Here is a 27,410-nt window from a genome sequence, read left to right on the forward strand (position 1 = left end):
TCTTTTGTTGATAACTCCTTCAGGAAGTTTCAAATGTAGAACCCTTGCTGGGAGAATGGAGGGAAACGAGCTGAGCACGAACACAGTGAGTGTCATCACTCTAGAGTGTTTCTGATTGGAGGAATTCAAGGTGTTACAACCGTCCCCTGTTACAACTGTCCCTGGTCTCCCAGTCCAGATATGTCACACAACCACAAATGAGATGTTTTGGTCAGACATACATTGCTCACAAGAACAATTAGAATCTATGACAACTATTCACTGAGCATCTTCATTCTCTCCCAGACCCCAGAGAACAAACTATTTCTGCTACTTCCTCTAGTGTCACCCTCAGGGCAGAATCTCAGGATTGTATAGAAGATTTCTCACATCTCAGTGACAGATACAATAGCTGTGTCATCAATGTGTTCATCCAGCAGGTCGCCTGTGAATACTGTGAAAACGGTGTGCGCATGAAATAAATTGATTCAAATGCTTTGATATTTCAAATTGTTCTTCCAACACTCAAAACAGATTTTAACCTACTCCAAATTAGTGAATGGATACCAAGTGGTGCATTTTTTCTAAATTCTCATCCTGAGGCAACACACAATTTTACTATCTCTCCTCTTTTCTCTTACACCGTCTGTGTTTATATGCAACAGAAGACTGAATGTTTTTTATTGCACTTTAAAGGTCACAGCCGGCACGGTTTACTACATCTACTGCAATAAAAAAAATCCCTTCGCTGGGGCTATGTCAAATGCATCTCTGTGTGGTAAGTGTCATTACTTACATTTTCCATGTTACCAGTATCGTAAATCTTCTGTAATGCCATATCACAGGTATAGCTAATGGAGAACTTATAGCGTTCAGCTGGGTCAACAACACAGACATCTATTCATGGCTTGTAGTTTTTTACACAGATACCTACATGGCATTATTTGTCTTTTGCAGACTTGTGAGCACACAGAGTAAAAAATATTCTTGATCTTTTATCCCACACGAGCTCTCATCCTTCTCTGTCTACCCCTTTTTGTCCTGTTGTTTTGACATGGGCCTGTGTTCCACCGGGACTCCACTCGTTTCTCTTTTCTCATCCTCGCAGGGAGAGAATAAGGGAACTCCTACTTAGAAGTGGGGCGTTCAGTTCTACTCGTTAAAAATAATTAGTCTCTGTTCAATTAAGGCTCAGTGATGCTCCTTTGATCTAGCTGGCTCGGTGTTTCTTATCTGCATCTTTTACATCCAAATCAACTTCTCAGAGCTGGCAAAAGTAATGAATAATTGGTTTTAATGTGTTAACTTACAGAAGAAGTAAGCTTTGGAATGAGTGTAAATGTTTGAATGAAATGAGTTCCGATTGTTAAAGAGACTTAATTCAAAAACCTGTAAGCTTCTGCCTGAGACAATACAAATCACTTTACTTTCTCTCTGCCGCTCTTTCCCTGGGACTTGGTGTTTTTGGCCTCTCCTGTTTGCAGATGAACACTGCCAGGAATACATACTTAAGAGACATAAGACACACGCACACACACACTGTAAACCTACCCAGCCGCCTGCCCACACACCCGCTCCCACACTTTGTAATTGTTAGTCTCACACTCTAACACTTTATTGAAGAAGCGCTGCCGTATGAGCATGTTAATGTCCTGGCAGCACCTCCTGTCACAGGGGGAAGCTGTTCTTTTGAATCCCAATCGCCCAGGGACAGAAAGGATACTTAGCCTAGCTTTGACTGCAGTTATCCTCCAACACTGCTACTTTAATAATTTTCTCCATGATCCCGTTGCTCATCCTCTCTGCACCTCTCCTCCCCTCCCTTCCTCTACTTTCCCACGTTCCTAATCTATGTTCCCTCTCCACCTCTCTATCCAATTTGTTACATTCCTACTCAATCTAGCCTCCTTTGTCTGCACCCTACGTTGTGCTTTTGCTTTCTCTCTGTCTTTTTTTCTTGCTTGATGATATAGAGTTCATGTAAATTTCACCAAATCCACCTCACAGTTCTACGTGCTGCTAAATGCATGCGTCATCAATGTGTCAATCTGAGCTGTTACATGACATGTTTTATGCACACACAAGCATGTGTCAGGAAGTATGCAAATGTGATATATGCGTTAAACACCTACACAGATGCATGCACAAATGCCAGACACACACACACACACACACACAACTCTTTGCAGATTGCATGCCAAAGCTACAGTACACTCAAGTAGGGAAACAGGAAATAGGGATTTGCTTAAATCATTGGCATAACGATTGAAGGAACATCAAAGATACGAAAGATGAATGGGTGTCTGTGAAGCTGTGGGTTTATTGCTATGCTGGTCTTCCACGAAGATCACTTTGAAACATGAAAGACACTGCAGACATTTATGACATCTGGATTAAACAAAGAGAAGAACAGCCTCCTCTGCTGGAAAGAAAAGAATGTGGCAGAGAGCTAACTAAAGAGGGCCTATGTAGAAATACTTTGATGCGAGATGAATGAATGAATGAATGCTTGAATGAAAGAATGAATGAATGCGAATGGTTTTTTATATATTTGTAACATGACAGACGGTTGGTCGTCTGGGAAGCCTGTAGAGTTGTTCAGCTCTCTGCAGGGCTCATTTAACTTGAGTAGGGTTATGGAGCAGTTTTTCATTATTTACCAATCATTAAATATTCAGTTGCCACTTCATTTTGTACACCAGTCAGCTGTACTGTAAATACTGTAGACAAGCAGGATCAAGAAGGTCAAGTATTGTTCAACTAACTGCAAGTATGAGAGGTGTATAAAATGACTTTACTGATAGATGGGAATGTTGCACCCCAGAAACAGCCAATCAATGCTTGATATTCTCCACACTAAATGTTGTAAAGTTAACTGATAATGGTGGAATAAGACATGAATGTCAAGACCTTTATGCAAAGTGAGAAGGTAGAATGTTAAGAAGCCAATCCAAGTAATATGCAGAATCATCTTTTTAATTGTTTTGGTGAAGTCATGCCTCAAAGAACGTAAGCTTTAGTGGCCAGGTATATTTAAAGAAATAAAAAAATCTGTTTGTGTAGTACATAAACATCCACAAACATAGTTTACAACAGTGTTCCACTATTTTTATATTCACATTTAATTTGAAGGCAAAAGCTAATTAAAGCTGCTGTAACATTTTTTGAAAATTACAAAGTAATATAACATCCAACCAGCATGGAACATTTACTGTATATAAGCATGGAAAGCCCAAATCACTTTTTTTTCTTTCTTTTTTAATCTTAAGATATAATGCAGTTGCATGATTGTTTGGGACCCTAGAGCAGCAATAAATTAGGTATGCCAAGAGAAAACTGTATTAAGACATAAAAAGAGATGAGAGTGAAATATCCATTTCATGGTTCGTCTGGCACTTAAGTGAGAACTAAGTTAGCAGGGAGCCCAGGCTTTCCAGAAGAAGATTCTGCAGCCGAATATGCGAGTGGTCTTGCCCAGCGCACGCCGATTCTTCTCCTGTTCCTCAGTGTCTGTGGGTTCTTGTAGGATATTTCCATTTTCAAATTTAGAGAGTTTATAAAGCAAGTCTATTAAGTTCTTAGGTGATTCCTATGGAGTAAAAATATGGACATGATATAAATATTAAAGCATTATAAACAGTAACCGGGTCATACATGTCAACAAATAGGTAACATTACTGTAAATCAGTTTATCTTATGCTACAGAACTTTTGCATTTGTTGCTCATATTCAGAAATGGACATGCAAGTCTGTGGTAGTACTTTAATCTCTGATCTGCGATTTCATTGAGGTGCAGCTTTGAGGATAATCAACTGACAGTAATCAGACAGGTAGCTCTGACAGCATCCAGAAGGACTCACAGATCAACCTAATCATCATCATAGTCACTAATCATCCTAAAGCCTGCAGTGTGATCAAAGCTGGTCCCTGGGGCTTGGTTTCAACCGCTGGGAGAAGGGATGGGATTTTTAGGAACATTTGGAGGAGGGCATTAGGAAAAATAAAGACATCTCACCTGTTTGTCCAGTGTTTCTTCAAGCCATGGCAATGAGTCTTGCTTGAGGTAGAGATCCTGCGCAGTCTCTGTATTTTCCGCAACACACGATGCAAAACACAAAAGTGCCACTATGCAAAAGATGTGGGCCATCCTGACTTGGGATGTGTTGCTTGTGTGCTTTTTGTTGAGAGAATTCTTCTTGGTAAGTCACGGCAACATCCAGCGCTGATGTCGCTGTCACAGTGAGATGTCTGTTTTTAAAGAGCTGCCTACAGTATAGGCCCAAAAAGGGAGGAGGAGTGGGCAGGTTATTTGCGTAAGGACAACTATCCTCAATTTTGTGTTCGGTCCCATTAATGCACTGAACCATATACCCTGTAATTTACAGCAGGCATAAATAGTGAGGAAAAAAGGTCTAAATAACAAGTCTTTTGCCATCTTTTTACACACTGTAATCTGGTTGTATAAGTGGAGATCATCCTGATGCTGTCATTGGCATAACTTGCAGATGTGAAAGGTCCCCTCTGCATTCTTGTTTAAAGCAAATCCCTGTAGGTGAGGCCCAATGTGCACTCATGTAAGATTAAACAAAACATTAATGACACTAACATGGGGGAAACAATGACTTCATTACCCTGTTGTGCTGTAAAAGTTCAATCAATGGGCAGCACAGTGATAATGGGATATCAAGACGTCATAAAGGTCAACTTGTCCTTTGTTACACTCTTGTGAGTTGGTTCAGTTGACCCCTTTAATGAGATTTCTGCTCCGTTTACCTTAAATTATGTTGCATCTAAATTAAGGTGCATTTGTCAAAGGCTTTAATGATTTTCCTAATGACACATGCTGTAAATATACAACGGCGTTACATGGACCGAAGATTTAGCAATCTTTGTTTTTTTAATACCGTTTCATTGTTAAACAGGCAAGAGGTATTCAGTTAGTGCTTTTTATTCTGATAAATGTAAAGGCAGAGTGGGTCAAAAGACTTTTTAAAATTGGATATTCAGCTTAAAGCTGAATAAATAGGCCCCAAATCTCTTTTCAATAACTGTCAATATGCAATGTTCATCTCAAATGATTAGCGCAAGACAACAAGCATAAACTGTATTTGCATCATGGCCGGAGCAACAAAACTTTTATAATTCAGTCCAGGTTAAGTAAAAAAAAAAAAAAAGATTTACAACTGGGTACATCTGCCAAGGTGCAGCTCAATTCCCCATAGAATTAGGCTTAAATGTGGACGGACAATATCCTCTAACAACTGTAAGTAATGGGTTTTAACAGCTGATCCTTAAGGATTTTACCTACATACAGAAAGCAGGTACAAAAATTAGGAGACACCTAGTACCTATCGTGTGTGTATTGAGTGTGGTCAATGTCTTTGTAGTTTTCCTTGTTAATACATTTATCACAATGTGAACATATTGATTTGCCAATAGTTATTCTAAATTGAGATCTGACCTGAACTGGGAAAAAATCCTCTGTGATAATGTGTTAAATTTCATGTACGTTTCTTTCCAAAATGTAGTATTACCCTTCAACATTTAAAGTTGACCTGCAAAAACATGAACAGATGTTTATCTAGTCCATGTAAGGCACACATTTGGAAAAAAAACTAAAAGGACATTTCTTTCACATGGAGGACAACCTTGAGGCGCATCAACCTTTCAACAAATCACTTTTCTAACCCAATTATAGAGGTGTAGAAGCCTAATATAGCTGCCTGAACAATTATAAAATGCACTGTCGGAAGCAGAATAATCCTGTTAAGAAGGCTACCAAGAGCACTTTATAGCAAGATTGTTTCTATCCATGCTGACAACAACTGTCTGCACCAGGCCATGTAAGACTTGTTTAATTTAACTTGGCATTCAAGGAGTGGCTGCTTGTTACATCAGGGCTTTTTCAGATGTTTTAGAACTTTTAATGAGAATTGAGATTGTGCTCCAAAAATGTCAAAAATTAATTAGATAAATCAGCGTGATGCTTCATCACAGGTTTTTAATTCCCATAAGAGGGTTCCGCTCCTCTTCAGATGTTACTTGTGTTAGCAGCCTCCCTTACATAAGCACATGAGGCCGCTTGTTGTTTCTGACTCTGAGCAATCGATATGTTGGAAAATGCGCGTGCCAGATAGCAACAGCATTCTGAACACAGTTTTGTTTAAGGGCATTGCTGTACCTTTTTTGCATCTAGCTATATATGGGGAGTTTGTATCTATTGATCAAAGTGACAGGTATGGATGAGTGAACTGGAATGACTGCTCCTTAGGGACACATTGCTCTACTGAGGTAATAGTGCAGGCTAATACAATGTTGAAATCACAAGAGGAATGAGGCTATTCTGGATGGTAACATTTACAGTATTATTTTTAATGACAGCTTCTTTCAAACCTCTGGTTACGTATTAAATCAACAGGCAGATTAACATACCACTAAAAATAATCATTATTTCTCTTCATTTGGGATTTATTTAAATACCTTTCCCTCCAATTGACAAACCAAAACAACAACATATGGAATGCAACATAAATCATTTGACAATACAGCCTATCAAGATCTTAATTAGCAGTTATAGCTACGAAGCCAAAGAGACCACCTCCTGAAAGTTCATTTAGAAACGTAGTGTAGAAAGTTGCAGGCTGTATGAGTCATGAGGTTTATTTTTTTCCATGCACCATTTAACATTCTGAAATCTGTAGAGGGCACAAATGACTCAATAATTGGGTGTGAAAAAATCAAAAACGTACCAATTCAAAAGGGAAACTCACTTTTACAAGATACAGCCCCTCCGAATCTCATAGAAACATGTGTGTCATCTGTTCATATGTTTTCCATCATTTACTGACATCAGCCCTGTATACAGTAGATAGGTTCATTATATCTTAGTAGATCTCTGAACATTACTTTTTATCCGAGACACCTTTAGTCACATGGACACGGCAATGCAGGCCAAGGGCTGTTGTGCTTTTATCAATGAAGTTTACACAGTCACATTCTTGGCTTGTCTAGTGTCACAGATGGCTTGTTTTCAATGTTCCACTGACATTTAAAGGCAAGTGTTCGCAAGAATTTAACCCTCACTCTTCACAAAGTTCTTTGTTGATTTTTTGGGACATTTTTGCTGTTTTTTGAAGTTTTTGAAGCATTCGCCAACATTTGTTGTCATTTTTTTATGTTTTCTAACTTTTAAGTTCTAAGTTCTTTCTGACTTTTTACAATAACTTTGTCGATTCTTTCTGCCTTTTTTTGGACGTTTTTGTTGTTTATTCCCAACATTTCTGTCCCTTTTTTCAGTGTTCTTATGTCTTTTTTTCTTAAATGCCATGGAATTATATAAAACACCCAAATTCAATGAAAATAGTGAACTAATCAGTTATTTAACTTGTGGGGAGTGTCGTATGGAACCATCTACAATTTTTCGTTTTTACAGTTTGGTTGAAGGAAACCCAAATGTCTGATTTAGAAACTTTTTGAAAATGTATTAAATTTAAACCCGATGACAACAGGAGGGTTAAAGAAAATTTACAGAAAATCTTGGTGGAAAAAAAACAACTGTACAAGAAAGGACTATTTCAAAAACTGAATTGGGCAAAGTGCTGCTATCAGTACCTTTATCACTGCTAATGTTAGCTGTTGTTGAGGCCCAAGTGCATCACAACTATACACAGGTGGCACACAACAGCCGCTATAAGCTTTAATGACTTTAATGAAGTTTATCGTTAAATTTAATATACACTATTATCAGCAATTATATAACACCTGTCATTAATTGGCAATTTGCTTTATTTATTCAAGACTCATAAACACAGATTTGTAACTTCAAAGCACCAGTTTGACAAACACACACCACAAACAACCAAGACTGTTTTATTTCACATTTTCATACTTTAAATGACATTGAAAAAGTAAAATTGGATGTTAAAGATTGTCCCCACATTTGTCATCTGTATCAGGTTGCCATAGTTTCCTGCAGACACGACAACGGCTGATGACACTTTGTATCGAAGGTCCCTTCACTGTCTGAGGAACAGGTTTACTACAGGAGAGAATACATACACATACACACACACACACACACACACACACACACACACACACACACACACACACACACACACATATGAACCTTAAATTTAGCATAATTGGAGCACTTTACCTAACCCTGTGAAATGGGATTTAACTGTGAAAGGGAGGCACCTCCCATGGCATGCATCCACGACTGTTTACACAGAAGGGAGAAGTTTACCTGAACATGCGGTTGGGGTCTAGAGAGGCCAGCCAGTAGCTATAGGAATCAGGGTAGTAGTTACACGTTCCCCTGCCGTGACACTCGATGAAAGGCACTTGGCGGAAACTTTCCAGACAGGAGCCAGGAGAAACCAAGGGCTGGGAGGAGCCTTCTGCTCCAGCACCCGTTTGCTAAAAAGGATGAAGGTCAAAGGAAGAAAATGAGATGGATTGTAGCATATGAGAAGATTCAGGAGAAAAATACACTGACTTCACTGACTTCTTTACCATGACAAATGAGTGTCCGGTCCATAGTGACTCCCAACCTCGGGGACACACAGGAATCAGAGTTGTCTGGCTGTGGACGGCTATGACATTGGAGGTAGTTTCACACACTGAGCACCTAAACCACACATGCATACAGACACCCATATTAAAATTGCCTCAACTAGTAACTAGTAACCCTAACTAATTGTACATTTCAATTAACAGAAAAAGTAAAATATTTTGTATGTGTTTATAAAAATACATGCGTCTGTAGCTATGTTTCCTTCCACAGGTTTTTATCCAAAATAAATGATATCGAATGAAAATTGCCCTATGGAAACAGTAACGTTCAATGGAATGGAGACAAACTCATTATGCACAAGTTTTTATTCACTTTAAAGCCGTTGGATGGACACACTCAGTTTTTTTTTTTCCAAACTCCAGATCATTTGAATGACAAGTTGTTGAAACTTAGCTTCTGTATGTGTGTGCATGTTGCCGTCCCACCTGCTGATGTAGGAAGCCAGCCTTTCCCCTGTGATGGAAACCATGTTTGCAGGCATAGGAGAGTCAGTGGACAACCAGTAGGAGTAGTCATTACGAGAAGCATAGCGGCAGTTACTTTCTGTGTCACAGAACAGGAAGGGCATGGTGGAGAAATGAGGGAGACAGCTTCCCATGGTACCTGAGAGACAGAGTCAGAAGTGTCAGAAAAAAAGACTCACACAAAGGCACAGTTTTCGTTAAGATGCAGACTCTGCACAGTTGGTTCTTTCATGAAAGTTTTCATGCTCTTACCAAGGTCCTGACCGTGAGCTCTCTCATTTCCGTTGATGAAGAGGAAGGAGTAACCAGAGTAGATGAGGTTGCTGCCATGAGGACAGTCAGGAACGCGGGTGCTCTGACTGTGTCTAGCTATTAGGAAACTGTCAATAAAACCTGGACAACCTCCGCCTGGCAACCCTTGAGGACCTTTGTTGCCTGGGTCTCCAATTCTGCCTACTGGACCTGCAGAGGAAACACATCATTAAAAAATGGGAGGTAGGGAGGTGAACTACAGTCTTTTTCACTGCTAACTCTCAGTCTCAGGAGTGTGTTTTTAATATGCAATTATATGCCACTAGGGACTTCATCTGGGGGGTGCGACACAAGGTTCAGGTTTTCCACTAAATCCCTCACTGGCTTCCCACTCACATGCACAAGTGCATAACCCAGCCAGAGGTACTACTGCTGAGAGTTAAACATGGGTTCTTTAAAGGACCCATTTATTTACCACCCATTCGCCTCATGATGTGGTCACACACATAAGCATAGCATCTGGTCTGCACCAGTGATGGAGTACTCGAGTCCTGGACTCCAGTCGCTATTCTCTGGACTCGTGACTCGACTGCTGACTTGGACTTGGACTTGGATAAAATCTGACTTGAGCATTCATGAAATAGGACTCAGAAGTTGGATGAAGTACTTGTATGTGTAAAAAGCAGTCCTGGAAGTGGACTTGAGTCAGACTTGAGTCTCTCCTTTGGTGACTCAGACTTAGACTTGAACACTGGGGACTCGATACTTGACTTGGTTTCGACAGTTGTTGACTCGACTACAACACTTGTCTGTACACACAAACGACCCACAGACACGTCCGTACCTGGCAGTCCTGCTCTTCCTTTGTCTCCTTTGCGGCCAGTGAATCCGGGCAGGCCATCCGGGCCGGCAACACCACGCTGTCCTTTGACGCCTGGCTGACCTAGGACAGAAAGATTTATTGTCACGTAGAGCAAAGAAAACCAGCTTGGTGAAGAAAAAGATAAATCGTCCATTTAGCAAAAAGACATTACAATACATATGACATTAAGTATTAACGTATTTGTTGATGGAATAGTACAGGGTCTACTTTTTTTCAATCTTTGGTTGCCTGGTCCACCTTGTGTAATAATGCTTGTATAACCTCAACCCTGTGATGCACAATCAAATCACAGACATCTTTTTTACAGGAGAACCTGAGCTAGGAGACATCAGGAGGCCAAATCACACTCATTTACACATTTTAACACAGTGACCTGCAGCTCTGCCTGCAATACACACACACTATTGCAATACATTCCTGCTTGTATCAGGTTAGGGTTATCTATTGGCTGAGCAAGCTGCGTTTCTCCTGACAAAGCTTCTGGATGGCCTAAAAAAAAAGAAAGTCTCTGCACTGTATTTTTCTGGAGATATTTAATATGAGATCCAGGCTCAGAGGGAAATGAGGTGCACTATCCTTGGCAAAATAGCAGCACATCTTATAATCAATGCACGGACTGAGCTGAGATCAAATGCTGCACCTGGTTGGCCTACTGGTCCTGATGGTCCAGTGCTCCCTGGAGCTCCTCGGTTGCCAGGGGGACCAGGTGAGCCAGGAGGTCCTGGTTCATATATCACCTGGGCCATTGTTGCATGACCTTTGGAGCCTGTAATGAAAGAGTAGGAGCATTTAGAAAGCTTCCCAAAATATATGATACCTGTGGACCATGGGTGATCTTGTCTAGCATTAGTTAATGCCAGTCGTGTGCTGGGCAGGTTATCTAACAGTGATGGGTAGACTATTGCATTTTTGCAGATTGTCTGATGAAGAAGTGGATTTAGTCTGGAAGATAATAACAGGGCAGGGTTATTCCTGGTTATTTTGAACAGTAGTAAAACAGACTTTTGCCGTACCTGGTCGTCCGGGAAAACCTTTCATCCCAGGTGGACCCGGTGGACCTGGGTCGTATCCGGGTTCTCCCTTGCCACCTTAAACACACAGGTCATAACTACATATGAAGGGAATTAGCATTTCATCATACCCTATTGGATTTAATCCCATTTTATTTAATCAGATTTCAAAGAAGAACGTGACGTGACTCGTCATACATTGATTGTATAGTCTGTCCATGTCTTTCTCTGTCCCATTTGTATTCCTCAGGAAACATAAATCAATTGTAGAGTAGTACTTTTCTGTAGTGACAGCGCTGCCATTGTCTGGGGAAGAAGTCAGCAAGACACCCTAATCTATGGGCAAAAGTTGAAATGATTGATTACCAGGGGGTCCATGGACTCCAGGAGGACCAGGATCACCTCTTGGTCCTTGACCTCCGGGTCTACCTCTTGGACCCTGGGGAGGCAAATTAAACAAAAGAAAGGTCAAAGGTTAGACTTTGAGTAGTGTAGCCAGAGTTTGAAGACTCAGCTTTAGTTGCAGTGTAACCACAAAAAATGCTTAACAGTAATCCCATCTTGGTTGTTTTGTTGAAAGTAAAGACAGACTGTTTAAAAAGATTATGTCATTTTAAATGAGAGCTGTGTTCAGTTTCAACATCTAAAAAAAAACCTTTGCTTGAATTGAAAATCACATCTCCTTGGTTAAATACAAATCTGAATGTAGAACATTGAACTTGAATCTTAATTCTCCTTTGTATAGAGGTTTTTTCAGGCATTTGTCAAGTATTCCTCGAAAAAATTTAAATAAGGCTTGCTTACAGGTGGTCCTTGTGGGCCCGGATCTCCACTGGGTCCACTATAGCCTCTGCCTCCTGTAAGACCTGGGTCCCCTCTGTCTCCTTTTAACCCAGGCACTGGGGGACCTGGACGGCCAGGTGGGCCAGGATAGCCTACATATAAAGAGTCATTTTAGTTTATTGAGTCCTGAGCTTGTGGTCTGATTTAGTGTCACTTTCAGAAAAGGAATGTAAGCAGTACATCCTCACCTGGGCTGCCAGGAAAGCCAGGACGACCTTGGTCTCCTTTTAATCCAGGAAGACAAGCCCCGTCGGTTCCTGGTAGTCCATTTGGACCACAGGCCCCAGGTGAACCTGGAAATCCTCTGTCACCTATTGGTCCAGGACTCCCAGTGTCAGGCAAGCCAGGGGGACCGGGGTTCCCGGGGGGACCTACAGTACACAAATATAAATGTGCACTGATGTCAACGATGCGTTATTATGGATCCCACGCAATTCTAGGCAAGTCCCTACAAAGCAGCCCGATTGGTTGGCGTGAGATATTGACCTAGGTACACCATTTTGGAAAAAGATTTTAGATATTAGATACATTCATCATTGTTTATTTGGTCAAATGTGATGAGCTATACATGGATAGTTGGCATTTCCTCTTCAAGTTATAGAAGGTATTTATGGAGCAGTCATGAAAGAATATACATGATATGTAAAACCAAACTGTGCATCCTTAATATTACACACAATATTAAACACATTAACAAACAAAGGGTCTAAGTGAGACAATATAATAAGAAAAGACTTGATGTGATATGTTGAACCCATCCTTTATTATTCAAGACTTCTAGCATGTGGGGAAAAATATCATTATTTATTAAAGACTTGTTCACACTGGTCTGGAAAAACAGTCAATAGACGGCAGAGTTATGGTCTGGGTTTTGTTCTTAAACAGACACTGACCTGCCTGCTGTACTTTACAGTGTAAAAGCACAAAACATCCTAAGGTAAGGCAGTTGTTTTTGGTAAAATACAAATTGCAGAAAATTCTCCAAATGTGCCAAATACAAAAATTAAAATGTCTTTTTAAAATGAAGAATACTGATACAAGTAGGATGTTAATAAAAATCTTGAAAAGAATTATGTTATTTACCTGAGACTCACCTTGTTGACCTGTTTCACCACGACCACCAGGCGTCCCTACTACGATGTCTACAAAGAGGAGATGGAAGGAGAAGTGAGTTTTGGTGGAAACGTATTACTTTGAAAGTTCCAATAGCTATGAAAGAGGCCATTTTTCTACAGGCCAGCGGTTTGGACATGAAGAAATACAAAGTATAATACTTCAAGGTTTAAAATATATATATATATATAGAATGTGCAGGAGCTTGTACAGCCCTACAGGACCTTTACCCCTACTAGTGTCCCCTTTCTGCCCTGGAGAGCCAGGAATCCCATCCCGGCCCTGATTGCCTTTAGGACCTGGATAACCGCTGACACCCGGATGGCCTGGGTCACCTGGGGCAAACAGATGCAAAAAAAGACTGGGGTCAAATTTCAAAGAAAAACAAATAAAATAGTCACAGTCTAAATACAATACAGATTCAAGTTCCTTGCCTTTCAAAAGTGACTAAAGTAAAAGTAACACAGTAGGCACACTTTCAGAGATTGTTGTTCATTGTTTTAGTCAAATGTAAAGTTGTCTTTTTAAGAATTGTGTTTAAAGCACTTCAAAGGCCTTTACCTGGCCGTCCGTTGGGTCCTTGCTGTCCTTTGCTTCCTGGAGGCCCGTCTGAACCTTGAAGCCCTTCATAGCCTGGTAAACCTGGAAAAGCAGGAGAGGGGTGAGAGGTACACAGAGTGTCAGCAAAACATACAACAATTATAAATTGCCTCTTTTTTGTGATCAGTGGTAGTTACCATTTTGTCCAACAGACCCCGGGTTTCCTTTTGCTCCACGGCTTCCTGGTAAACCCGGAACTCCAATAGAACCAGCTTCACCTTTTTGACCCTTCCTCGCATTAGTGCTGGGTGATCCTGGTTCACCCTAAGCACAGAAGGAACAATAAAGAGGAAAAGAAAGAATTCATCTGTTATGGTTGTGTATGTTTCTGTTTTGGGATATTGTGTGTGTTAGTCTACCCGTGTTGTCCTCTGTATTCCTGTCCCATATAATTCCTGTTTGGACGTTTTTATGATTCTGCCTGTTCCTGTTTTGGGATTCTGCCTGGTCATATTATTGGGATTCTGTCTGTTCCTGTTTTGTGATTCTGCCTGTTCTCAATTTTGGGAATCTGCCTATTCCTGTTTTTGGGATTCTGCTTGTTCCTATTTTGGGGGTTCTGCCTGTTCCTTTTTTTGTGATTCTGCCTGTTTCTGTTTTTTGTGATTCTGACTGTTCCTATTTTTGTGATTCTGACTGTTCCTGTTTTTTGGATTCTGGCTGTTCCTATTTTTGTGATTCTGCCTGTTCCTGTTTTTTGGATTCTGCCTGTTCTTATTTTTGGGATTCTGACTGTCCCTGTTTTTTGGATTCTGCCTGTTCTTATTTTTGGGATTCTGACTGTTCCTGTTTTTGGGATTCTGACTGTTCCTATTTTTGGGATTCTGCTTCTTCCTTTTTGGGGATTCTGCCTATCCTGCTTGTATTTTGCCTGCTGTTTTCAGGACACCTTAAGTGTCTTGTTAATCGACCTTCAAACTCGACACTGCCTGCTGTCTCTGCATTTGGGTCCACCATATTTTCTGAACCACGTGAAAAAATCATTGTTTATAATTAACAACATTGTAACATTAACATTGTTTTGAATCAACACACATTTTAGTATTTCACTATTCTGTACTCTGCTCTACTGCATCAGTTACAAATCCTCTTTACATCTGTCATCTCTGCACCTTTTGTCCTACTGGTCCAGGCAGTCCATATCCATAGTAGTTTGGATCTCCCTTAACTCCTTTGTTACCAGTTGGACCTGATGCACCATTGCAACCTGGCCTTCCAGAGATTCCTTGATCTCCCTTTGTTCCCGTTGGGCCTGTGAGGGTTTAACCAAACATTTATTTGAAGTAAAATACATTAAAATAGTCCTTTATATCTCCAGCTGCAGTACAGGGTACAGCAGCATTGTATTACTCAAGATCAGTCTCGGTCTCAAGACCACTTTCTGAAGGTCTCGGTCTCCTCTCGGAATCCACCACATTTTTACTCAGTCTTGTCTTGGTCTCGGATGAAGATGACTCGGTATTATACTTAATTTCATGATCGGTCAAGACCACAACTACAGGGTTATCAATTAATTGCCTCTGTATTGTCTAATTTATGTGTTAACATCATTACTGTGATTGGATGGACGGAAGGACATTTCCCTTCATTTGTGCCCTTTGTTTACACGCAAAAGGAGAATTCTCCTCTGAAAACAAGTCTTTCTAAAAACTCCGGCCAGATTTTGGAAATCTTCATTTGCCCGTTTGCATGTAAACGAGACAAACATTTGTGGAGGTTTAGGCAACCGAGGAAGTGAGGAAGAGAAGAGAGAGGAAGTGTTGCGTTGCTGTTATTTTCGGAATTTTGATTGGCTAATGTGGGCTTGAGCTTCTCGTTACACTACCACCTACATGTTTGACATACTCTTGACAACAATGAAGGCATATGTACACGGCTACTTTTAAAAATCACACTTTTATGTAAAGTGACAGGTGTGCACGTCATTTTTGAAACCGGAGTGGTTAAAATGTCGGTTTATGAAAATAGCCGCCCACGTGTAAACGTAGTCTAAGTAAGAAAAAATAAAGAAAGGTAAGATTAGTGTAAGTGATGCTAGCAAATATAGCTAGCTAAAATTATTAATCTGCCTCTGTACCAAATCATTCTAGAAATTTCTCCATCCCTCACTCAAAGTGATTAAGCGACTATTACCTAAACATATTAGTTAGTTGTGTATATACTATATGTTTTAGTTGTTTGGTCTAGTCTTGGTCCTGTCTCGGTCTCGACACACTCTAGTCTTGCTAATGACTTGGTCTTGGTTTAGGTGGTCTTGACTAAAAACCGGGGTACAGTCCAATCATTCAACAAAAAAGAGCTTATTGCATATCATACTTTACTACTATCTACCACACTACTTCATATCTATATTGTGACCCTTTAATGGTTATAAAAGTCAAAATGTGAGTTTCTATTTAATTCGTCCTTAAACTAAACTTTGGGACTTACCTGGAGGCCCCCTGACTCCTGGGTCCCCTGGAGCTCCAGCAGGTCCTCGACTTCCTTCTGTGAGTCTACTTACACCTGGATCACCTTGGGGACCTGGACAAAGAAAGGCACACAGCATAAATGCAGTTTCAAAAACAATAAGACTGACACATTTGCTTTTTTCAAATATGGAGCTAATTTTAAACCTGGTTGTCCGGGACTCCCTGGTGCTCCATCTACACCTCTCTGCCCTTTTGGCCCAACACTTCCAGTATCTCCACGGGCACCAGACAAACCAGGGTAACCTGAGAATGTACAGCTAGCGTTAGCAAGCCTTGCAAAGACTGTATTTATGACTTCATATGCAGTCTCACAACATGATGAAATGTCCCGTAATGCCAAAATCTAAAGTCGAGTTGAAGATCTCTTAAAACGTTTGAGTTATGTTTTGTAAAACAACTGAATGACAAAAAAGAATGCTTTGCAAAGTTTACCTGGATTGCCAGGCTCCCCTGGGGGGCCGACTAAGTCGAATAGTTGTGTTGAGGGGCCTGGAGGACCTCTGAAACCTGGTTCACCCTTCATGCCTGGTGGACCCTGAGGACCTCTGGCCCCATCTGGGCCAGGGGCACCTGTAAACAGTCAAGGGGACATTACAGTAGCTCTAGTTTAACTGGGAACTTCCCACACACCTCCTCTCAAAACGATGCAGAAAACAGCACTACAATGATTCACTAACCATTGTTTCAGATCGAACGCCAGGCTTTGTAAATTTATAAATGTACCTTTACATGTTACTGTAAACATGTAGTTGATGTACTGTGCAGTGATCACCTTGTGTGTGTGTGTGTGTGTGTGTGTGTGTGTTTGTCTCTGTGTGTCACCTATTTGGCCTGGTGGTCCTATAATTCCAGGCAACCCGTCAGTTATGTATCCTGGTAACCCGTCTAGTCCAGGGTCTCCTCTCAGTCCTGAAGAAATGCAAGTGAAACAGGTCAAAACACGCTACATACTTTACATACAATATTCTACAATATAATGGACATTTTCCTAAATGTATTCTAACTCAGTTGAAAAGTTGGAGAGCTGGAGAGGTGCTAGTTCACCTCCTGGGCACTGACGAGGTGCTCTTGAGCAAGGCACCGAACCCCCAACTGTTTGGGGAGCCTTTTCATGGGCAGCCCCCCCACTCTGACATCTCTCCATTAGTGCATGTAAAGGTACTGAGCATGTGTGTGTAAATCAGGCCTGTGTGTAATGTGTGTAATTACAACAAAGTGTAAATTGTAATTTCCCCTTTTGGGACTAATAAAGGAAACAATATTATTATTAATGCTATTGTTATTATTATTATTATTATTATTATTATTTTTATAAATTAAACATGAAATTAAGGATTCAGAGAGACATTGTCAAACCTGGTTGACCGGGCAGTCCGTTTTGTCCCTTGATCCCTTTTGGTCCAATTAGGCCAGGGAGACCTGGCACTGATGGGCCGGGGACACCAGGTTCACCGGGGAATCCAGGGCGACCAAACCCTGGCAAACCTGGGGTCCCCTTCTCTCCGGGGGAGCTGTTAGGTCCTGGAAGAGTGGAGAGACAGAACAAAAAAAGAGATACGGAACAAAATAAAATGCAGGTAAGGGGACAGTGAAAAAGTCTTTATTTCCTATTGCAAAAAACTGTGTAAATGTCAGTCAGACAGTGCTGAATTATGGGGAAAATAGTCCACATCATCCTCTGTTAACTTTCACCTTCTGAATTCATTTTCCCTCTGGAGTTGAAAGTTACACTTACATCACTTTAATACACACTGACCTGGATGTCCTGGATAACCATCTGGTCCTGGTTCTCCCCTAGGTCCAGGTAAACTACCTTCACATAAATCCTTATTACCAGGTGGTCCCGGAAACCCTACAGAACCTTTATTTCCTGCATACCATAGAATAAAGCAGTAAATATGTGTTTGTATGAATATGAATGCATGAATGCACACAAGTACAGTATGTGTGTTTGAACCATACATTAGCATCTTCTTGTGTATTTCTGTCTGTCTGCACTAAAGTGTTATTATATTATATATTATATTTGATTTATGAGTACTGTACCCTTTTCTCCTGGATAACCAGGATTGCCATTTAGTCCTGGGTTCCCAGGTAGGCCAGGGATCCCAGGATCTCCTACAGGACCTTGTTCTCCATCTTCTCCTGGAGACCCTGGGAGTCCAGGGAAGCCAGGGTATCCAGGGCCACTATCACCCTAATGATCACAAATAAACAGCATATAACTGACTTTCATTACTGTTCATATTCACACATTTCATTGTTTTAGTTCAGTGCAAGATGTCTATCCTGACTTTTCACTTGACAGTAAAACACAGAGGACCCTATTCAAACACATGGCGCAGGTGCGTTTAGAGCTTGTACAAATTCACTTTTGCTAGTTTAACGGTGGAAAAAAGGGTCTGTGAGTCAGGCACATGGTTCAAAAGGGTTGTACTTAGTGTCTTTATTAATTCGTAGGTGTGTTTTGGGCGTAAAACTTTACTCTCATATATTGGCCAATAAAGTACTACAATACTAAAATACTCTCTGACCTTTTGTCCCTCAGGACCAGGAACGCCTTGTGAACCTGACCGACCAGGAAAGCCCCTAACTGAAAGGCCTGGGACACCTGGCTGCCCCTTGTCACCTGAACAACACATACACACACACACACACACGCACACACAGACACACAAACACACACACACACAAATGTATGATACACTGATTACATATTCTTTTTCTGAAAACTCCCAAAGTAACTTCACTGTATTACTAGTAATCCACCTTCTACTTTAAGAATCTTGAATCTGTTATCTTTCTGGCTTTTTCTTCTTCTTTTAGCTTGCGCTCAATAACACATGGGATACCTTTCTGTCCTGGGACACCCGGCCATCCAGGACGTGACACCTCCCCCTTTTCGCCTTTCTGTCCTCGAACACCTGTTACTCCTGGGGTACCCAGTGCTCCGTGATTACCTGGATGTTTGTTTGTAAGAATGAGAAACGCTTTCATCATCTATTGAATGGTAACATAAATACCATCCATCCATTAATCATTGCATCACAGAGCCATGCTAACCTGGGTGTCCAGGTGAACCAGGAAGACCTGGAAATCCAGGTGGTCCAGGATGTCCTTTGGTGTGGATGTGGCTTGGTTCGCCTTTCTGGCCTACCAATGAAGGAGTGAGAGAACAAAGGACACACAATACCTGTCAGTCTTTTTTATCTATTGACTTGAGTTTTTATGTACAAATGTCTGTCAAATTGTTTATTGTTCATTGTGTTTATTGACCTGGAATTCCAGACGGCCCTGGCAGGCCAGGTACCCCAACATCGCCCATTCTTCCTGGAATTCCAGGAGGCCCATATCCCACTGGCCCAGGGTAGCCAGGTAGTCCCGGTCTTCCTGAAGGCCCGGGTGGACCTGGGAAACCACGGTCTCCTTCTTCCCCAGCGAAGGGATACTAGAGAGAAGATGGAAAACTTATTCCAAATGACAAAATCTCTTGGATGGGCTCTTGAACACAAGAATTTAACAAGGTTGAAACATAAACACGGGACACCCTGTCTTTAAATAACTTCTCACCGAATCCCCTGGAGGCCCTTGATTGCCTTTACGACCTGGTTGTCCAGGAAACCCAGGGAGGGCTTCTGCACCAGGCCTGCCAGGCGGTCCAGGATCACCTTTCTCTCCTTTTATCCCAGGACTGTTGTTGGAATATGATTCTCCTATTTGTCCTGGAGGCCCTTGAAATCCCATTTCACCAATAGGACCCTTCAGAGAAGAACTGTTATTTACAAGTGTTAAAAAAAACAAAAAAAAATACAACAAACTACTTTTTCAACAATGCTTTCTTACTGGTCTTCCAGGTAAGCCACTAGGTCCTGGAAAACCTGGATCACCTGTTGCACCTGGTCCCTGATTGTATCCTGAGCGACCAAAAGATAGAGAATGTCTATTCAAGTTTAAAACATTTCATACTCTCCAGTACTACCAGTTAAATGTCAAAATGCATTTTAATGTAAAAGAAGGATGGATTTGGTATAATCTGTGTGTTTTCATGCAGTGAATGGTTTTACCTGGAATGCCAGGTAGACCACGGGGACCTGGTGGTCCTGGGGGTGCTGATCCAATACACTCATAACAGGACTCCCCCCTCTCCCCTGAGCAAAGAATAACCATGGGAATATTTTTTGTGAGTCACATCTATGTTACATAATATTAACGTTTTCTCTTTCCTCTACAGTCCATAACAGGGCTGCATTACAGTAACTGTTATGTATCAACAACTGTACACGCCCACTAGCTCATTTTTTTGTAGAGATGGGTGGGAACAAGAAGGTCAGAGGAAAGGTCAAACCAATTTGAAAAAAATGACAGTAATTGGGACAATTAATACAAATTTAAAAAAAATAGTTTCCCACCTTTCATTCCATACACCCCATCATATCCGGTAGGTCCAGGCGCACCCTTCATTCCCTTCCTTCCTTGGAGACCTTTGATAGTCCTGCTAGCTATAAGCAATACCAACAACACTTAACTAGTCTACAGTTACGGTTTCCTTGAATTGCCCAATTTATAATAAAACAAAGTTTTTTCTTCTTCATCATTGTTGCATTCTTGTTGGTCCTTGAGAAACCAAAATGATCAACTCATGACCAGCTGATCAATAATGTGCCTACTGTACACCCAACTACAACATTTGGAATTTGGATCCAACCTCAAACACTTTTCACCATGTAGTCTCTGATAAGTGTTGGCTCATTTGATAAACACTACAACTGGCATTTGTTTCCAATACATAGAACAAATGTCTGTGTTGTTTACCGTGAAAACAACTGCAGAAATTCTATCTTTACATAACAGAAAAGAAAACAAAAAGGTTAGAAAAAATGTCCAACCATCATGTGTAGAAAAACTGTGACACTGTGGAAGCCTATTGAAAAGAAGATTTCAAAAAATTATGTAACTGAAAACAGTACTCTCACCTATGCAACAAGTTGAGTTATTGAGTTCATCAAGATATTTGAAATATTAACCGGTATTACTGAAAGTGGAAGTAATACCAGCAGTAGTAGCATCACTTGTAGTAGAAGTAATACTAGTGGTAAGAGTTTAGATTACTAAACAACTTTTTCAGAAGGAAGCCATTTACACATACTTCTGTCTTCAGGATGTCCAGGTGGGCCAGGATCTCCGGGAGGCCCTTCATCACCATAATCCCCATCTAGACCTGGGGGTCCTTGAAAAATACCCCCAGGCTCCCCAGGGTCACCTTTGGGGCCTGGATAACCTTTGGGACCAGGTGGGCCAGGCACATAAATCCCAGATGAATGACCTGTGTAATGTAAGTGAGAGACTGTAATTAGGGAAACCAAATGTCATCCATACTTATACTGTACCTTTAATGTAAATACTGTACACAGGGATGGGATAGATAGATAGATAGATAGATAGATAGATAGATAGATAGATAGATAGATAGATAGATAGATAGATCTACCTGGAGGTCCATCCGGTCCAGGAAATCCGTCAATACCTGGGGAATGAATAGTTACTACTAGTTAATAGTCTGCTGACAGCAAATATTGGTTTATAGAGTTAAAACCACCTATACCACAGCAGAAGAATGGTCGATCATCTCACTATGTCTTAATCTGCTAATTACGCAGATTTATGTGCATCTACCTTGATGCCCAGGGAGTCCAGGGAAGCCTGGGAAACCAGGATCTCCGGGGTATCCTTTGAGTGATTCAGTCAAAATCCAAAATATCTGTAGACATACAGTAACCGCAGTGGTGGAATCATGGTGGAACAACAAGAATAGCCGGATTGACTTATGCTGTAGAACACACTTTTACTCAATCAATAATAATTCTCATAACATTGAAAAAAGCACCTTTTCAAGTTCAAGCAAGTTCAAGAGTATTTGGTAGAAAATTATAATAATAAACTCACATCTCCAGCTGGACCAGGGGGCCCCCTATCTCCCTTTTCACCCTATAAAATAAAGCATATCAAAAGGATGAGACAAAGCATATCAACCAACAAAATGATTGGGTATTGATGGGTTGAGACTAACAGATCACTTACCGTCGCTCCTGGTGTTCCTGTAAATCCTGGATCCCCTAGGACGCCAGGTCTTCCCTGAAGAAAACTATATTGTATTCAAAAGCCACACACATAATAACATAAACACTATGTACACTACATGCACATTAATGGCATTGTAGAGCAGTTACCCTTAATGCTCGTCCAGGATCACCATCCTTCCCTGGCTTTCCCTGTAGGATAATTAAGGACAGTGAGGGACTGGCAGGTTATGCTTTCTATGAAGCTGCAGCTGACATGTCCATGTTTTCCTCAAGTTGAATGAAAAAAGAATAATTTGTAGCTATATCTGGCTATCCACATGGCACACACGTCAGGATCAGATAGAATATTCTAAGTTATGTTGGGATAATTTGATGAATTAATTCATAAAGGAATATCTGAAACATTCAGATCTAATGAAGTGAGATTGACCACACCTATGGACCACGTTGGCCCCTTTAGGACCGCTCTACACGTCTTCTTTCTCTTCTGTTCTTTCTATTTCCTTCTTGGTGAATCACATTGAGTTTACAGTAATGCTGCATTACTGCCCTCTGCTGATCATCTTTTTTCTTGAGCTATTCCCAATGTGTTACTTCAATGCAAATTTAAGGGGGTCAACATCTAACATCTCTGTTTGCAGGAAGAAAGATGTGGTGCAACAGTCTAATAACACAGCAAATGTCTGTTTTTTGACACCACTAAATGACAATAAGAAAGGGAGGCATGTTGTATCTTACTTCTGGACCTTCCGGTCCTTGGTCTCCCTTTGCTCCTTTGGTGTAATGGCCATCACCAGGGTCTCCCTGAGAACAGATTGAAATAGGGACAGGAATTGGAGAGATACAAGACAGAACACATGTCTGTGAGGATCTTTAGAGATCTAAAAAATGCATTTATTAGGCATTTCTTTTAAAATGGGTAAAGTGAATACTTACTGGTGCACCAATGCAGCCCTTTTCTCCTACATCTCCTCTGTTTCCCTTTTCACCCTGAATAAGACATACATCTTAGGTAATGATTCATTGGCTGCAATGTCAAAAGTTGCCTGTCAGTCTCTCTGCCAAACATTTTGGTCCCAAAAAGACCCAAGAAATTGAATCTCGCCAATTTGCCATAAAATTTGCTGTGGAAATTCCTAGTCCTTCGAAGAGCAAACCTAATATTTCCTCTAATGTCACCATCAGGCCATCTACACAAGAGTTACTAAACTATAATAAATAGGTGACAATCAAATGTATGTACATGTTGCTGAGAGGATTTCCAATTTGGACTTTCCAAATAGACACAGCATGAGCTTTTTCTCTAACACCACTTTCAGGTCACCATGTCGATCGGTACCTTTTCTCCCCTTTGTTTCTTTCATTAACTTTTAAGTGAAATAAGCACTTTCATCCGGCCAGTATAAGAATCATGGCTAATTGGAGGTTTTTCTTCCTGGTCAAACAGCCCCTGCTAAATGTGGAAACTGTTCAAGCTTGGGAAGTGTGACACCACTGTACTTAAAAAAAGAAAACACGACTCTGTGGAGTTTGAAATTGCTAGAGTGAATTTCACCTCAGTCTGTTACTGTACCTTTAATGGGAGACTCCCGGTGAAAAACTCATTGATCTGACCTGGTGGCCCGGGGGGCCCTCGTGGTCCTGGTCGTCCCTACATCAAGCAAATTGAGATTATCCTAAAACATAACTGAGACATATTGTTTTCAGATATTGTTATGGTCGGTCACAGAAATGGTGAAATGTTGTGCTATTAATGCAACACCCTCTCATTTTTCATAAACTGTAACCTTATTATTCAGGCTGTTCTCATGAACCATTCGTATATATCCCTTTGGAAAGTAATGCACAATAATTTTCACGTAATACACATATTAACTGCTAATGTATAAAACAAGGAAGCGCCACATAGGGAGGTGGTCAGGGTGGACGGTTGGGTCATAAAACACAGGACTTTCAAGTATGGGAGCGGAGTTTGTGTCCCATTACAAACACAAGACTTTTCAGGGAACAAGTGTCCGTGTCCCGTAGGTAGCCTGCTACAAACCACAGTCTTTTTTTCTAGTGTTAACAACTCGTTTGGGTGCCCAAAGTTACCGGACATTGCTGCACGATGCTAACTTTTGTGGGCAAAACTGAACTGCAGCAGCCTGTGAAACGACTGGCACCTTGCGGTGACCCGTACCCAGCTCACAGTTACGGCTAAATAGAACTGTAAAGGCCGCTAATACTTTACTGTCATGTAATCGGTTGTCACGTGACCAGTTGGCAGTCGCCTATTTTGTAGGATATCATATGAATTGTTGCATGACCTTTTGTACAATATCATTCAAAACCCGTTCATGAGAATGCACTGAATCAATATACTGTGACAGTGTATTGAAAAAAAGAAATTACCTGTGGTCCACGAGGTCCAGGGATACCGCCTATGCCTTCTTGACCCTGTAGGATTTGAAAGCAATTGTAACTTGTTTATATAACCTAGCCTTTCTAAAAACCTCTCGTGTTTCTTGTGTCTCTCGTGTGGCTGTGGTCAGATTCCCACGTTAAGCGTCCTCATTGCTGCCAACTCCCCCCGATGGGTAAGACTGCCCTTTCTTCTAATCCACTAAATCCTATCACTGTCAAAAAGGAGCTTCACAGCAAACCAGTAGACCGTATCAAATGTAGTTCACACTACATTCCAAAATACTGCCCTATCAAGGAACAAGCACTGTGGCCAAACAGTAGTATTCACCACAGCAAAAGCTAAATATTTTGCATTTTTCCAGGTAGTGTGAACACGGCCAACTATGATAATTGAAGAACCAGGCCAAAACAAAAACCTTGCAGCTGTGTTTTTTCTCTGGGCCACTGAGACAGTGAGTTAATACTCAACTCGTTTTAACAGGTATACCCGCACATTCAAAGTTTTCATCCATACTTATGAGCATCACCTTAGATCCTGCTGCCCCAGCACGGCCAGGAAAACCCTGTTCATAAAGAATGCAGTTTATTACAGTATATTAATTATCTTTTCCAGAGTGCTAAATTATGGGGTTTCTGCAATGCAAATGAAAAAACCGGACTCACGCTTGAGCCCCTTGGTCCAGGGTACCCTGGTAGTCCTACCTCTCCGGGAATACCTGGACATTCCTAATAATACAGAAACTCTTCCTCTTAATATAAGTACTGTGCAACTACAAATATTGCAACAGAACTCTATTATTATTAACGCAATCTAAATATTTACCATCTCTCCGTCCCTCCCACGTGGCCCAGCAGGCACTTGCGATGCATCCACTGATACCAAAGGTTCACCCTGTCAAATATAAAAAGCAAGTTTATTTAACATTTACTGAAACTAGTGTTATAGTTACAGTTATGTAGTAATACTTCACTGCTGTATACTGTAACTGTAGTTCACAGTTGGGTTCTGCAGGCTTCATCACTCATCTTTATGTATCTGTGCACTTGACATGCATGTTTTTGATATAAATGAATGTCCATTACATTCAAACCATTGCCAAATGAGTTGCTACAAAGCTATTTATGATAATCAGCTCCACACAAATCTCTCTGTATTTGTCAGTATGGCTATGTACAGAAACTGGTGTCATCCTGCAACTTTCTTCATGATGTTAATTACTTCTTCTGAAGTGTCCATCATGTTTTAGTTTTGGCTACTAGCAACTGCATGGAGGAGGGGTGGGGGCTTTGCCCGATTAAAGAAGCCTTGTATCACAGACACTTTGCTCTATAGCTTTTTTGACCTCCCGGGTCAAAAACAAAAAAATAGTGACATTTTTGTCCCTTTTTCAGACTTTTTTTTTTTAACACACCCTTACTACCACTTGTGTTTATGTAGGTTTTGGTATTAATGGTCAATAAACCTCATTTATGTAGAATTGTATCCAATATTTGAGTTAAAGAAGCAGAAATTGTGAATTATTTTGACCAATAGTTAAGATCAGAGGAACAAACAAATGAGTTTAATCAGGAATGAAAGTGATCAATTGCAAAGAGCGTTGTATGGAATCCAATCCATTTTTTGTGGTAATTTGGTTAAAAAGAAAACCATATTTCAGATACTGACATTTTTCAAAGGGGTCAATTTTGACCAGAGGATAACAGGAGGTTTAAAAGGGCCAAGCTAGTTAAAAGTATCTACAGCCATGAATACACAGCAATAGAAGTGAAGTAGTCACAAGTGGAATCTCACACAGAAATCTCTCACACTCACAAGTACATATAATGAGCTTGACAGAGATCCAAGCATGCTGCCAGTGAATATGACTCTGTCACAGTCAGGAAGTGGAGGAGTGTCCTCTTTTGACACCCTGAGCTTAACAAGTTTTTGGCACCATCACACAAAATGTCCATGTATGGATAGACAATATATTTTGATACTTACTTAATTTAAAAAAAAGATTATTCTAGACAGGACAGCCGATGTCAGAGAATAGGGAGAGAGGGGGAATGACATGCATCAAAGGGTTGCAGGTCAGAATCAAACCGGTGGCCGCTGCAGCAAGGGCCGAGACTCTGTACATGGGTCGCACGCTCAACCAGGTGAGCTACCCAGGCCTGATTGTTACTTTATTAATTCCACCTGGGGGTGGTACCATTACAGCAACTTAGCAAAAACACAGACAAAGATAATGTGCAAAAAATATACAATACCAATCAATATATTTATCGACAACAGAATGTTCTATAGAAATAGAGGAAACAGAAAAAAGGAGGATTATGCCTGTACATACGTACATGTGTCATGATGTGGTGGATGTAGTAGTGCAACATGAAATTCAATTTGCATTGTAAAGTTATACTGCAGTCATGATTAATAATGCTCACAAAAAAACGTGTGCAGTAAGTCTAAAAGGCTCAATTGAATTCAATTCAATCAAACAGTGCTTTCATAAAAGAGCAGGACCATACCCTGTTATGTTATTTACAGAAACTCAACAAACAAACAAGGTATACTCTAGTGACTGAATGAAAGTAAAGATTTGAGAATGAACGCATTTGTCATTACAAATGAAATTGGTAGGATGGACTTGATAGAAGGAACACAACAAAGAAACATCTTTGAACAAGTTTGTGGTCTCACATGGACGAGGTACAAAATGAGCTCTGGGAGCTCGGGGGGGGGGGGGGG

The 27,410-nt window shown here is 40.8% G+C and overlaps 1 protein-coding gene across 1 annotated transcript in view; it reads right to left on the bottom strand.

Moving 5' to 3' along the window:
* Positions 1-7,295: 7,295 nt before the first annotated feature.
* The window catches only part of LOC117954032 (collagen alpha-5(IV) chain-like), a 24,542-nt gene continuing 4,427 nt past the window's right edge, over positions 7,296-27,410 (bottom strand). Inside the window, exons 9-52 of the mRNA XM_034887487.1 lie at positions 25,503-25,571; positions 25,343-25,405; positions 25,207-25,242; positions 24,668-24,712; positions 23,847-23,924; positions 23,210-23,263; positions 23,012-23,077; positions 22,421-22,462; positions 22,272-22,325; positions 22,137-22,178; positions 21,867-21,951; positions 21,682-21,717; positions 21,340-21,516; positions 20,603-20,692; positions 20,258-20,341; positions 20,037-20,107; positions 19,764-19,952; positions 19,470-19,641; positions 19,257-19,346; positions 19,046-19,153; positions 18,728-18,822; positions 18,240-18,390; positions 17,950-18,063; positions 17,550-17,714; positions 17,016-17,102; positions 16,626-16,763; positions 16,338-16,436; positions 16,153-16,245; positions 14,835-14,974; positions 13,860-13,986; positions 13,684-13,764; positions 13,359-13,457; positions 13,104-13,151; positions 12,198-12,380; positions 11,971-12,101; positions 11,533-11,605; positions 11,170-11,244; positions 10,797-10,922; positions 10,118-10,216; positions 9,274-9,483; positions 8,983-9,160; positions 8,497-8,611; positions 8,228-8,400; positions 7,296-8,017 (exon numbers count right to left, since the gene is read on the bottom strand). Of these exons, the coding sequence (XP_034743378.1) occupies positions 7,900-8,017; positions 8,228-8,400; positions 8,497-8,611; positions 8,983-9,160; positions 9,274-9,483; positions 10,118-10,216; positions 10,797-10,922; positions 11,170-11,244; positions 11,533-11,605; positions 11,971-12,101; positions 12,198-12,380; positions 13,104-13,151; positions 13,359-13,457; positions 13,684-13,764; positions 13,860-13,986; positions 14,835-14,974; positions 16,153-16,245; positions 16,338-16,436; positions 16,626-16,763; positions 17,016-17,102; positions 17,550-17,714; positions 17,950-18,063; positions 18,240-18,390; positions 18,728-18,822; positions 19,046-19,153; positions 19,257-19,346; positions 19,470-19,641; positions 19,764-19,952; positions 20,037-20,107; positions 20,258-20,341; positions 20,603-20,692; positions 21,340-21,516; positions 21,682-21,717; positions 21,867-21,951; positions 22,137-22,178; positions 22,272-22,325; positions 22,421-22,462; positions 23,012-23,077; positions 23,210-23,263; positions 23,847-23,924; positions 24,668-24,712; positions 25,207-25,242; positions 25,343-25,405; positions 25,503-25,571 (4,569 nt within the window). The 3' untranslated portion in view covers positions 7,296-7,899. The remainder of the gene's footprint in view (positions 8,018-8,227; positions 8,401-8,496; positions 8,612-8,982; positions 9,161-9,273; positions 9,484-10,117; positions 10,217-10,796; positions 10,923-11,169; positions 11,245-11,532; positions 11,606-11,970; positions 12,102-12,197; positions 12,381-13,103; positions 13,152-13,358; positions 13,458-13,683; positions 13,765-13,859; positions 13,987-14,834; positions 14,975-16,152; positions 16,246-16,337; positions 16,437-16,625; positions 16,764-17,015; positions 17,103-17,549; positions 17,715-17,949; positions 18,064-18,239; positions 18,391-18,727; positions 18,823-19,045; positions 19,154-19,256; positions 19,347-19,469; positions 19,642-19,763; positions 19,953-20,036; positions 20,108-20,257; positions 20,342-20,602; positions 20,693-21,339; positions 21,517-21,681; positions 21,718-21,866; positions 21,952-22,136; positions 22,179-22,271; positions 22,326-22,420; positions 22,463-23,011; positions 23,078-23,209; positions 23,264-23,846; positions 23,925-24,667; positions 24,713-25,206; positions 25,243-25,342; positions 25,406-25,502; positions 25,572-27,410) is intronic.

Source organism: Etheostoma cragini, chromosome 12 (genome assembly GCF_013103735.1).
Source record: "Etheostoma cragini isolate CJK2018 chromosome 12, CSU_Ecrag_1.0, whole genome shotgun sequence".
In the NCBI taxonomy this organism is placed as follows: domain Eukaryota; kingdom Metazoa; phylum Chordata; class Actinopteri; order Perciformes; family Percidae; genus Etheostoma; species Etheostoma cragini.